The 12,236-nt window shown below is 38.7% G+C and overlaps 2 protein-coding genes across 2 annotated transcripts in view; one reads left to right on the top strand and one right to left on the bottom strand.

Annotated features, from left to right (window-relative positions):
• Window positions 1–12,236, bottom strand: part of Wdr47 (WD repeat domain 47) — a 62,562-nt gene that overhangs the window by 16,206 nt on the left and 34,120 nt on the right. Inside the window, exons 6-9 of the mRNA XM_051165666.1 lie at window positions 11,842–11,968; window positions 10,152–10,330; window positions 5,766–6,020; window positions 3,180–3,255 (exon numbers count right to left, since the gene is read on the bottom strand). Of these exons, the coding sequence (XP_051021623.1) occupies window positions 3,180–3,255; window positions 5,766–6,020; window positions 10,152–10,330; window positions 11,842–11,968 (637 nt within the window). The remainder of the gene's footprint in view (window positions 1–3,179; window positions 3,256–5,765; window positions 6,021–10,151; window positions 10,331–11,841; window positions 11,969–12,236) is intronic.
• On the top strand, window positions 1,866–2,383 carry LOC127206371 (40S ribosomal protein S12-like). The gene has a single exon (XM_051165663.1). The coding sequence runs from the start codon at window positions 1,941–1,943 to the stop codon at window positions 2,337–2,339; it is 399 nt and encodes a 132-aa protein (XP_051021620.1). The 5' UTR covers window positions 1,866–1,940; the 3' UTR covers window positions 2,340–2,383.

The raw sequence follows: 12,236 nt of genomic DNA, 5'->3' as shown, positions 1-12,236 counted from the left end.
AGGCAGGCAGAGCGCTGTGAGTTCGAGGCCAGCCTGGTCTACAAAGTGAGTCCAGGACAGGCAACGTTACACAGAGAAACCCTGTCTTGAAAACCCAAAAATGCCCCACAAAAAACCAACACCCCTCCCCAAAAAAAACTCAGAGCATCATTTTGTTCTAGTAGGAAATTCACGGGGTGCTAGTCGAGAAACGGAGGTGGGAGAAGTAGTTCTAGCCCAGAATGGGCAACAGAGTCAGTGATCTTTCAGGAAGAAAAGAAGAAATATAAAAGGATATTATTAATTTAATACACTTACAGTTATAAATAGACAGCTTACAGCAATTAATATTTTAGCATTTCAAACTGAAATTGTAGAATGGCCATTTAAAACGATGAAAGTGATATTAATCAAAATATTTGAGTTTCATGCTTATTTAAATGTCAGTCTCTGTCCACAGCAATCTCCCAGAGAAAAGACTTCCAAAGCTCCTGCTCTTTTGTCCTTTAAAATAGCACTGCTAGCCGGGCAAGGTAATACACGCCTTTAATCCCAGGAGAGGCAGAAGCAGGCGGATCTCTGTGAGTTCGAGGCCAGCCTGGTCTACAAAGAAGAGTCCAAGATAGCCAGGGCTACACAGAGAAACCCTGTCAAAGACAAAAAACAAAACAAACAAAAAACCAGCACTGCTCTACCTTGAGCAGGACTGACTGGACCTGGACCAGGGATCGCCAGACAGCATGGTTGACAGCCTTAATGTAATCTTGTCTTTGGAAAATATCATTGTCAAGTATGCAAAAAGGGCAAATCGCTTCCGCTCTATTAATAGCCTAGAAACCCACAATAACCAGTGAAGGGACTGTCTCTCTTAATACCCAAGCGTTTATGCATCAAAACAATGGGCATCCTTAGGGACACAAGGGGAAACTAATACTGATATAAACTAAAACTAATATATAGTAATGTGTATATACTATGTAACATATTTAATATATTCTTCTATATATCCCAAGTGCTGGGATTAAAGACGTATACCACCACCGCGCAGCTAGTATGTTTTTCTTTCTTTTTTTTTTTTAAAGATTTATTTATTATTATGAATACAATGCTCTGTCTATATGTACACCCATAGGGCAGAAGAGGGCATCAGATCACATTATAGATGGTTGTGAGCCACCATGTAGTTGCTGGGAATTGAACTCAGGATCTCCTGAAAAGGAGTGAGTGCTCTTAACCTCTGAGCCATCTCTCCAGCCCAGTATATTTTTCTTAATTCTGTTATTTGTATGAACTGTTAGTCCATGTATAGGAAATGGACATGTAAGTGCATAGTATGAGGAGATAAGAGAAAAAGGAAAAGGAAGGGTTCATTAAATACCCTTCTGAACATTATTATTAAGAGTTTCTTTAGCACTTGGGAGGCAGACGCAGGCGGATCTCTGTGAGTTCAAGGCCAGCTTGGTCTACAGAGAGAGTTTCAGGACAGCCAAGGCTACACAGAGAAACCCTGTCTAGAAAAATCAAAACAACGACAGCAACAACAACAACAAAAGTTTATTGACTGCAGAAGTAAAATAAGTTGATTTTATTTGTACCACAGTGTTTTTTTTTAAATATGTATCCATTTGCATAACAGGAGACTTCATATAAAAATCAGATGCTAGCTTTTCTTGATAAACTGGAACTACCAGTATTGTGCACTTCTTTAAACAAGGAACAAGAGCTGGGCGTGGTGGCGCACGCCTATAATCCCAGCGCTCAGGAGGCAGAGGCAGGTGGATCGCTGTGAGTTCGAGGCCAGCCTGGTCTACAAAGCGGGTCCAGGATAGCCAAGGCTACACAGAGAAACCCTGTCTCGGAAAAAAAAAAAAAAAAAGTTTTTTTCCCCTGCCGCCGCCAAGTTGCACGGAGGCGGAGGCTCGGGTGTGTTCAAGATTCGGCCTCACCCGTAATCCACCGCCATGGCCGAGGAAAGCATTGCTGCTGGAGGTGTAATGGACGTCAACACTGCTCTTCAAGAGGTGCTGAAGACCACCCTCATCCACGATGGCCTAGCACGTGGCATACACGAAGCTGCCAAAGCCTTAGACAAGCGCCAGGCCCACCTTTGTGTGCTGGCATCCAACTGCGATGAGCACATGTACATCAAGCTGGTGGAGGCGCTGTGTGCTGAGCACCAGATCAACCTGATTAAGGCTGATGACAACAAGAAACTGGGGGAATGGGGAGGCCTCTGTAAAATCGATCGAGAGGGAAAGCCACGGAAAGTGGTCGGTTGCAGTTGTGTAGTGGTTAAGGACTATGGCAAAGAATCTCAGGCCAAGGATGTCATCGAGGAGTACTTCAAATGCAAGAAATGAATAAATAAATTTTTTGCTCATTAAAAAAAAAAACAAGGAACAAATATTCCTGAGTACTTATCATGAAAATGGTAGACACTATTCATTTGTTTTGATTCCTATAGGCATCTGAAAACATACCCTTATTTATAAGGTTAAATTTTGAGCTAGAGAAGACAAGATAGAATATTCTAGTAGGAAAGGTTATCTGATTCCAAAGTACAAAATGTGCTGAGATGAAAGGCCCAGTGGAAATACTTGATCCAAGTATAAATATCTGATCAAAGCCACCATAAAGTTCAGAGAGTAGCACAAAGTCTCACCTTGAAAATTCAAGGTCACCACTAGGCCACTAATATGAATGCTCACAATGTTTTCACTTTTAAATTAACATATTATTTGTATGGGTGCACACATATGAAGACAGAGATCAGAAGACAACTTCTGGAAGTCAGTTCTCTATTTCTAGTTTGTGGGTGCTGGGGACTGAACTCAGCTCGTCAAGCTTGATGATAAGCACTGTTCCCCAGTGAGACAGCCATCACATTGAACCCCCAAATGTGTTTTCAAAAACAAACTCTCCACTTAGTTCAGTGAGATCTACCCAATTACTTCCAGATAAATAAGACTACCTCTACAGTTTTTTTTTTTTTTTTTTTGAAATAAGAATCTTTACAGTAGGGTATGGTGGCACACACCCTTAATCCCAACACTAAGGAGGTAGAGCATGCAGATTACTGTGCATTTGAGGCCAGCCTGGTCTATACAGCAAACCCATGTTAGCCAGAGATACACAGTGAGACCTTGTCTCAAAAATAAATTTTTTTTCTTGGTAACACAAACACACAAACAAAATATTACCTCTTCCCCTTTTGATCTTGACAGATTCCCTGAAGAATCTCCAAGAGATGGCTTAATGACAGAATGTTCTGATGAGCTGTGGGAACAGAAGAACAAATAAAGTTTACTCTGAAAATCAAAAAAGAAGCTAAGTGAATTTAACCTTTCAATCTTTATTTTTTTCTCTTAGCAAATCACTGTCAGTAATTCCATTCTAAGCTACTACATGGGGACACCTAGAGGCTCTGGATTTGGTGATACCAAGGAGATGTAAAGAGAAGGCAAGATGCCATTCTGGAAAGTAGGTCAAGACTCTACACTGTATAATGAAGGGTCAAAAATTTCCTCTGCTTGTCCCTGTCTGTAAGGCTTAATCCTGCCCCAAGCACAAGCCTAGAAATTGCTCTTGAAGAAAATTACCTGGCCTTGGAGATAAAAAACGAAATTAACAGTTACCCTTTATTAGAACAGTATTCCCACTTACTCCTCATTTTGCAAGGCCAAAGACAATCACCATCACAAGCAGCTATTCTAATAAGTTTAAGAAAACTCCTCAAAATTACAGACAGCCAAAGGCTCCGAAATACTCGAAGAAGTGGTCTTCAAGAAAGTCAGAGACTAAAGCAAGCAAGAAAAGTACAACACTTCACAGAACAAAGCCCTAATCCTAAAAACATATTATATTCTTTATAGACAAGAAGATTTAATCTCAGAAAAAAATGCAATATATTTTTAAAGTAAATTTTTAGACAATGAAAACTCAATTAAAACATCACATCAGGGGGAAATCAATAGAAAATAAAGATGAAGAAATCACTAAACACTTTTTCTAACTTCTTAAAACTTAAGTTTCTAGCTTTAAAAGTGCCATGGAAGATTCCATAAAATAAAATTATAAAACATCAGGGAAGAAAACGAGCTAAAAACGTCAGAGCAGAAAAAGTAACAGGCCTTGCATAAACGATCAAGAATCAAAAAAAAAAAAAAAAAAAAAAATAGACTTCTTCATAAGAGCTCTGAAACTGGAAGATCATGTCACAGGGCTTTGAACACTGAGAAATGGTTACCAACCCCCATCTATACCAACACTGTGAAATACAGTGAATGTAAGCAGATATACAAGGTGTGAGAAACTTTACTTCTGACATATAGCTCTTTTTAAGAACTACATGAGATACTACAAACAGGGATCCAACAACACAGGGAAAAGCAAAAGAAGATCCCAGGAAGATGATGTTGAAAGTCCCAGGATTCTCTAGGCCTGTTCGTTTGTTTGTTTTGTTTTTGTTTAAAGAAAAAAGAAAAATGGCTTAAAGCCAATAAATAAAAGCAAGAATTATCCTGAAGCCATGTCCCAGAGAGAAAAAAGGTAACAAATCATTGGATGCTTTTTACCTTGAGATGGGTTTTGTTTTTACATTTATTTACATGTTTGTGTGCACAGGTATGTGCCATACTGTGTGCATGTGTGGGTGTGTGCTATGCTGTGCATGTGGAGGTCAGGGTGTTAACTTGCTGTCTTCTCAGACCTGAGGACCTTTGAATAAAGCATAACTTTAAGATTTAGTTTCTGGAGGCTGGAGCAATGGCTCCGCAGTTAAGAGCAGTGACTGCTCTTCCAGAGTAGGCACCACATGGTGCCTCATAACCATCTACAGTGTGCTGATTCCCGCTTCTCGTGTGCATGAAGACAGGGCACTCATATACATAAAATAAATAAAAATTTTAAATAAAAAAAAGATTTAGTTCCTGTCTTTACTCATGGACACTTGTGTAACAGCCTGGGATCCAGTATCTCAGTTACAAAAGTAGAATATGACATTAATTACAAGGCTAATTCCTATAAGTACCCAAGTGTCAAAAGGAAGTTACACACTTCTAAATTAACCACACCCAAGAAGTGTTTTATGGTAATGCAAGAAAATGCCGCTTGACTATTCTCAATGCACAAACCAACCCTGTTTACTAGTGAAACAAAGACAAAAATGTTCTAAGTAGTGAAAACATAAATATGCAAATGTTTAGCTGCTACAATTTTTTCATAGTTGCCAAAACTGTCTTTCTATAATTACTCTAACATGTTGTAAAAACACACTCTTGTTCACTAAAAAAAAAAAGTCTGTGAAATTATCTGTTGAAAATGTCAGAGGTGTAGCTGGATGAGGTGGCACACGCCTGTAATCCCAGCACTCAGGAAGTCAAAGTCAGGCAGATCAAGGCCAGCATGGTCTACAACTGAGAACAGAGAAACCCTGTCTCGAAAAGAACAAAAAAGAAAGAAAGAAAGAAGGAAAGAAAGAAAGAAAGAAAATGTCAAAGGTAAAGGAGGTAAAAATCAAGATAAAGCCTCAAACTAAAGACTCTCTCAATAAGATGGTTTAAAATAAAATAAAATAAAAAAACTGTCTTGGTTCTGGGTCTTACCAATAAGGAAAACAGACAGCAAAGAAGACTATAAAGAGATTAAGAGAGACAAGTGAAGGCAGGTCAGAGAGAGATTGGGAGAAACCCTCAACTCTCTGTAAGGCTCCAAAGACAAGTTCAAGTTTATGTTCCTATCATTACAGCAAGTAGTTAGCATTTCAAGTTTTATAGTCAAGCACTTACTTCTGGCTTCCACAGGGTGATTCTTCAAGAAAAGGGATGTGATTTGTTGATCCAGGATTACGAGGAGTGCTTGTGTGAATATTTGAAGTATCGTGTATTAGCCTCTGACTGGAATCTTGGGGTGGCGTACTAAAGCTAGTCACAGAACTATTTGATCCATTGTTTTTGCTCCCAGTGCACTGTTGGTTGAGCACTGGCACCTCATTACCAAGACTATCCATTCCAACATTTAATTCACCAAGCTTTTGAATAGACCTAAAAAAGTAAACAACATAGGTAGTTTGTTTGTTTTTTTAATGTACTTTGAAACATTCTTAACACATCTAAAGCCAAAAGCTTGACAAATCAAACACATGCACATATGTAATCTAGGGGAAATTATATTTTGAAAATGGTCATCATCAACGTAAGACATAACCAAGATACTAAAAAAGATAATCCAATTTTCCCCACAGCACCACACTGTAAAGAAGACAGGCTCAGAAGTAAAACACATTGCTTAGTATATGTGATGTTTTGGATTTAAAAAAAAAAAAAAAAAAAGCAGCTGGTCTGGAGGGATGGCTCAGCAGTTAAGAGCATTGAATGCTTTTCCATGGAACCTAGGTTCAATTCCCAGCACCCACATGGCAGATTACAACTGTCTGTAGCTCCTCTGTAGTTCCAGAGGATCCAATACCCTCACATAGACATACATGTACTCAAAACACCAATGTACATAAAATTAAAGTAAATTAAAAAAAAAAAAAAAGCTGTCAGGTAGTAGTGATACATCCCTTTAATCCCAGATCTCTGAATTTGAGGCCAGCCTGGTCTACAGAGCTACATAGAGAAACCCCCACCTCAAAAAAAAAAAAAAAACTTAATTTCAAAATATTATCAATAATACTATCAAGGTACCAAATTTTCTTCTAATAAAATAAGTTATTTTCATTTCATTTATCTCTATCTGCAGTAATGTCCTGTTGACTATAACGTGGATGATAAGAGTAGCCTGTTGTTCAGATCTGCATTTATTCACTCATCCTTTAACTATCATTTGCCAGACTCTGATGGGGCACTAGAGAGATAAAATGGGTACTAAACAATTCGACCACACTAATTCTCTCTCTAATAATCTCTCATCTGCGTAGCCTGACTCCTTCTGGGGGGCTCAGGCTTATGCAAAGCACGCAGAGGAAAGTACCAGGCTCCCTCAGATCTAGGCTGCCTTAATGGCATACATCTGTAATCCCATCAGCAGGGATGCTAAGGCCTACATAGTGAGACCCTCAAAAAATGCTTAGGTCTAGGGATGACCCAGGATCACCCCTTCAGGCAAGAGTCAATGTGAGAGAAGACTAACACAAGAGGTGTGGTTATTGAAGCATGGTGGTTCTTTGTGCTTTCTCCTTTCCCTTTACTGACCGCTGTGTGTATGTTTGGTTTTTGAAGTCTTTTACAAAAGGCAAGCATGGCTGAGGCTATCCTGAATTACAGAGAGACATCATCAACTAAAAAAACAAAAATATAACAAGAATCAGGAAAAATTCAATGTTTATTAAATACTTATTAGGTACAAATTTAATTAGAATTTCCCAATTATGTTTTTATAAACCATTAATCCTGTGATATGCTCCCTGGCCACCCCCCCCCCAAAAACCCACCTAAGTAAATTTGGACATTAAGTGTAAAGAGACTTCAAAATGCTCAGATCAGTCTGATTGTCATTTGGGGGTTTCTCTCTTTCTTCCTTTTTGAGTCAGGGTTTCAATTTATAGCCCAGTGTTAAAGTAGAGCAGGATGAAGGCAGGATAGAATATGCCTATAATAAGTGCCAAATCAGTGATGGCAATTACAATGCTGATCAAACAGTCAGAAGTATAAAATTTTGATGCAGCACTATTAAGATGACAAAAAATTGATGTAGAAGTTATGTGCACACAGGAAACTCATGCACAGTTATAGACATGACTATCTTATGGGCTTAAATATTAATCAATCATGCTGGGTGATGATGGTGCATGCTTTTAATCCCAGCACTTGGGATGCAGAGGAAGGCGCATCTCTGTGAGTCCAAGGTCAGTCTGGTCTACAGAGTGAGCTCCAAGACAGCCAGGACTAGACAGAAAAACACTGTCTCAAAAAAGATTAATTACTTAAATCAATTAATGCGGGGTGGGGGAATACATGAGCCTTAGCATACTTGTAAAGGCCAGAAGACAACTTGCAGGAGTGGTTTCTCTCTTTCTGCCATGTGGGTCATAGGGACTGAAGTGAGGTCATCAGGAGTGGCAGCAGGGGCCATCTCATTGGTTCAGTAGCCTATCTATAGCATAGACTGTCTTTACTTTTACTCTCTAATTACCAATAAAATTGAAAACGACTGTTTAACAACAAATAAACTCTAGCTAGACCTGGTGGCTCAAGCCTATGATTCTAGCAGTTGGAAGGCAAGAAACAGACAGATTGCTGTGAATTTAATGCTAGGGCGGTCCTCATAGCAAGTTCTAGGCCAGCCAGGGTTAGAAGCCAGATCCTCTCTCAAAAGAACAAAACAGATGGAGCATTCATATACAAAAAAATAAATAAATAAAACCTTGGGTTAAAAAAAAGAATAAACCACAAAAAGCAAAAACACTAACAACAAAACAATAAATATGCTCCAGACTGAAACTAACTTACTTTATTTCTATTTCTGATTGTGTTAAAGAATGAACTCTCCTGGACGGTCTATTTCTACGGGAGCACATCTTAATCACCACTGACGATCAGAGCCTTTTGGTACTTTATCCTTGAATTCACTGTGAGCTGTCTTCTTTGGAAAGTCATATAGCAACTATGGATTTTGTGGGCATGAAGAAGATACTCTAAACCAACAAGTGGCAATTCTTTGGATTAGGATCATTTTGACAGGCAGTAGCTTGATCCAAGATGGGAAGAAAACACTCCCCAGGGATGGAGAGATGACTCAGCAGTTAAGAGCACTGCTGTTCTTCCGGAGGACCCAGGTTCAGTTCCCAGCACCCACATGGTAGCTCCCAACTCTCTAGCTCCAGCTCTGAGGAATCCTATGCCCTCTTCTGACCTGCTTGAATACCTACCAGACATGCAGGTGGTACATATACAAACACATGCATGTGGCAAAACACTCATTCACATAAAATAAAATAAATGTATAAAATACATAAATAATAATAGAAATAATTTTAAAAAGAAAGAAAACACTCCCCAAAGTGAATGCTGAGGCCTACTTAGATTGTGAGATCATCAACACAGTCACTCCCTGTGTGGAGATTTGATGATAGGGTCGATCTCAGGCTCAAATGATGTATACAAGACTGAGAGAGTCAAGCACATTACTCCTAACACTGATGAACATGACAGACTGAAGTCATCATTGTAACTGCCTAGTCATAATTATGATAGCCAACAGCTAACGCACTTTTCCTACATGCCAAAACTGGTCTAGGTACATATTCATATGTATTAGATATAGACATGCAATCTTCCAACCACCTCTGCTCATTTAAATACATGTATTTTGGCTTCTGGTTTTTTTTGGTTTCTTGGTTTTTAAAGACAGAGTTTCTCTGTGTAGCCTTGTAGACCGGGCTGGCCTTGAACTCACGGAAATCCACCTGCCTCTGCCTCCTGAGTGCTGGGATTAAAGGCGTGCACCACCACACCGCCTCTTAATTTTTAAATACATTACATATATACAAATAAATTTTCAATCATTAAAAAGTATAGTTAATAGTTCAAGAAGAAATTTTAAGAAAGAATCATTTTAATAAACTGAATCCAAAAGAATCTACAGATTAGCCAGGCAGCAGGGATCCAATGACTTCTTCCGGCCTCTGTGAGCACCAGGAATGCACATGGTGCACAGAGACAAAACACTAGTACAGTAAAATGTTAGCATTTAAAAGGAAAAGAAACAAAGTAATGTCTCCTGTACTCTTATTTTACCTTGGGATCCACCTAGCCCACCAGCTTCCAGCCCATGGCTGGTCACCACAGTGTAGCTACATTTACTTGGGGAACAAAGAGAAAACTAGATTTTGTAACTGAAAAACATTATGTAAGTCTGCATTACATAAAACATTCTAAAACCCTGAAAAGTAGCAGTTACTGTATGTTTCTTACAGATCTCATGTGTATGAATGTGTCTGCAGGTACATATGGGCACCATGTGTGTACCTGGTGCCCACAGAGGCCAGAAGAGGAGTTGTAGGAGGCTCGGAGCCTATTGAGCCACCATGCAGATGCTGGGAACCAACCCTGGGTCTCCTGAAAGAAGCAGCACGTGACCTTAACTGTGAGCCACCTCGCCAGACCCAGCCTTCACCGAGCACTCTGAATGGCTTTAAGTGAATCTCCTATTCACAGTGACAGGCAACAGACCTATTAAGGAACTGTTCGGTGAGGTTCTGCTGCTGATCAGGACCGTCCTCTTGGTTCACGCCTCCTTCAAGTAGCATCTGCTGGTATATCTGCCGCTGCTGCTCCTTCTGTTCTAAGTGCTGCTGGTAGCGGAGTCTTTGCCTATAATATTCCTGAAACTGTTCGGTGGAATCTCGAAGCTTAAAAATATTAGAAAAACAATACATGTCAACAGACCATTACTGAATTATGTTTTTTCAATTTCATCTATAAAATTACAACTAGGACAATTTAAAAATTACATTGCTCTTTGAAAAAATAACATAGCATCCACATGTTAATGGTCACAAACTGACAGCTCCTTTGCTTTACTCTGTACCAGCTGACTGAAATGACAGGCTACTGTGCACTCCTGACTGAAGTAAACATGCAAACAGTTAAACAGGCACACAGTCCAGGAGTACACATGCAGATGATGATAAACCTGGCATTAATTAAATTACATACATTTTGAAAGACTGTATTACTAGTTAGAAAAATATTAACCTTATCAAACATATTTAATACTAAACATGTAATATTTTTCTATAGATAGAAACATTGTATTTGCCTAAAAACTGGGTTTCATGAGTAAGAGCTGGTTTTAAATTCAGCAGTCTCAATATTTCCCATTCATCTTCCTAACCAATTATTTAAGGCTGGAAAGATGGGCCAGTGGGTAAAGGTGCCTACCAGACAAGCCAACAACCTGAGTTTGAGTCTGGAGAGAACTAACTACCACAAATTCTCTTCTGACCTACACACATGCACCATAGCATGTCAGTGCTCATGTATATCATGCATGTGCATGCACATACACAAACACACATACACCAATAATTATTTTTTAAAGGAAACATCACATTTAACACTTGGAATAGCACATTATATTCTATGTATGTCATAATACAATTTCCTGTGAGAAACACATAAAAATAGAACCTTAGATTTAGAAAAAAAGTTATTGTTCTCCAGTATATATTTCCAATTTCTTGTTTATTAAATATAATAAGTAAAATTAGAGTATGCCTTTAAAATCAAAAGTAGGCACATTTAATATAAATTCGATTATTGGAGTCATGAAATGCCAATATGTGGCATTTTAGATTTTTTTTTAATGTTGTAAAGGAGTTTATTACATGAGCATGGGGAGAGAAGGAAAGGGGGGAGGGGTACCCCAGAGAAAGAGAGACAGAAAGAGTAAGAAGAAGAGAGAGAGGAAGAGTAGACAGAGAGTAAAGGGGAAGAGAGAGAGAGAGAGCCATTTTAGATTTTTTATAAATTCTTCTACTTAAAAGTATAAAATATATGACAATTAAACATATTATAAATTCTTTGGAGAGAAGTCAGAAAATGAGCCAATAATAAGACTATATAAAATTGGGGCTGGAGAGATGGCTCAGTGGTTAGGAGCACTGACTGTTCTTCTGGAAGACCAGGTTCAATTCCCAGCACCCACATGGCAGCTCACAACAGTCTGTAACTCCAAAATCTAACACCCACAGACATGCAATGCACATAAAATAAAAATAAATACATTTAAAGAAAAAGAATATATAAAATCATTGTACTATTTCAAAATATTAAAAGTCTCTTAAATTTTATACAAGAAATACTATTGATTTTTACATAGAGAAGAAATCTGAAGCACATTATAGTCGGTAAATATTACCTCATTTTTTTCTTGTTTAGCTGGCACTGGATTCTGCGCTCCACTTGCAGGTTCTTTTTCTAACCCTGAGCCCTGGCACATGGGCTCACCGCTCACAGGCTGCTGGGCCTCAACAGGTGTGTCACTTCTTCCGAAAAAGTAGAAAAACAGAGATAAGAGGAACTTTACTCGCATTAAAAAAGACTATTAAAGATTCAGTGTTTATCAATTATTTTTAAAAAATAGATGTCGTTATTCTTTTCTTTTGTTTTTTTGTTTGTTTTTCGAGACAAGGTTTCTCTGTGTAGCCTTGGCTGTCCTGGACTCACTTTGTAGACCAGGCTGGCCTCGATCTCACAGGGATCCGCCTGCCTCTGCCTCCCAAGTATTCTTTTCTTAAATAAAGAAAATGCTTT

This window comes from Acomys russatus, chromosome 23 (assembly GCF_903995435.1).
Source record: "Acomys russatus chromosome 23, mAcoRus1.1, whole genome shotgun sequence".
Taxonomy (NCBI): Eukaryota; Metazoa; Chordata; class Mammalia; order Rodentia; family Muridae; genus Acomys; species Acomys russatus.
Note: the sequence above shows the minus strand (reverse complement) of the source record. Positions and strands in the feature narration are given on the sequence as shown.

Coding starts and splice junctions, on each gene's coding strand:
- LOC127206371 (XM_051165663.1), top strand. CDS start 1,941: ATGGCCGAGGAAAGCATTGCTGCTGGAGGTGTAATGGACGTCAACACT.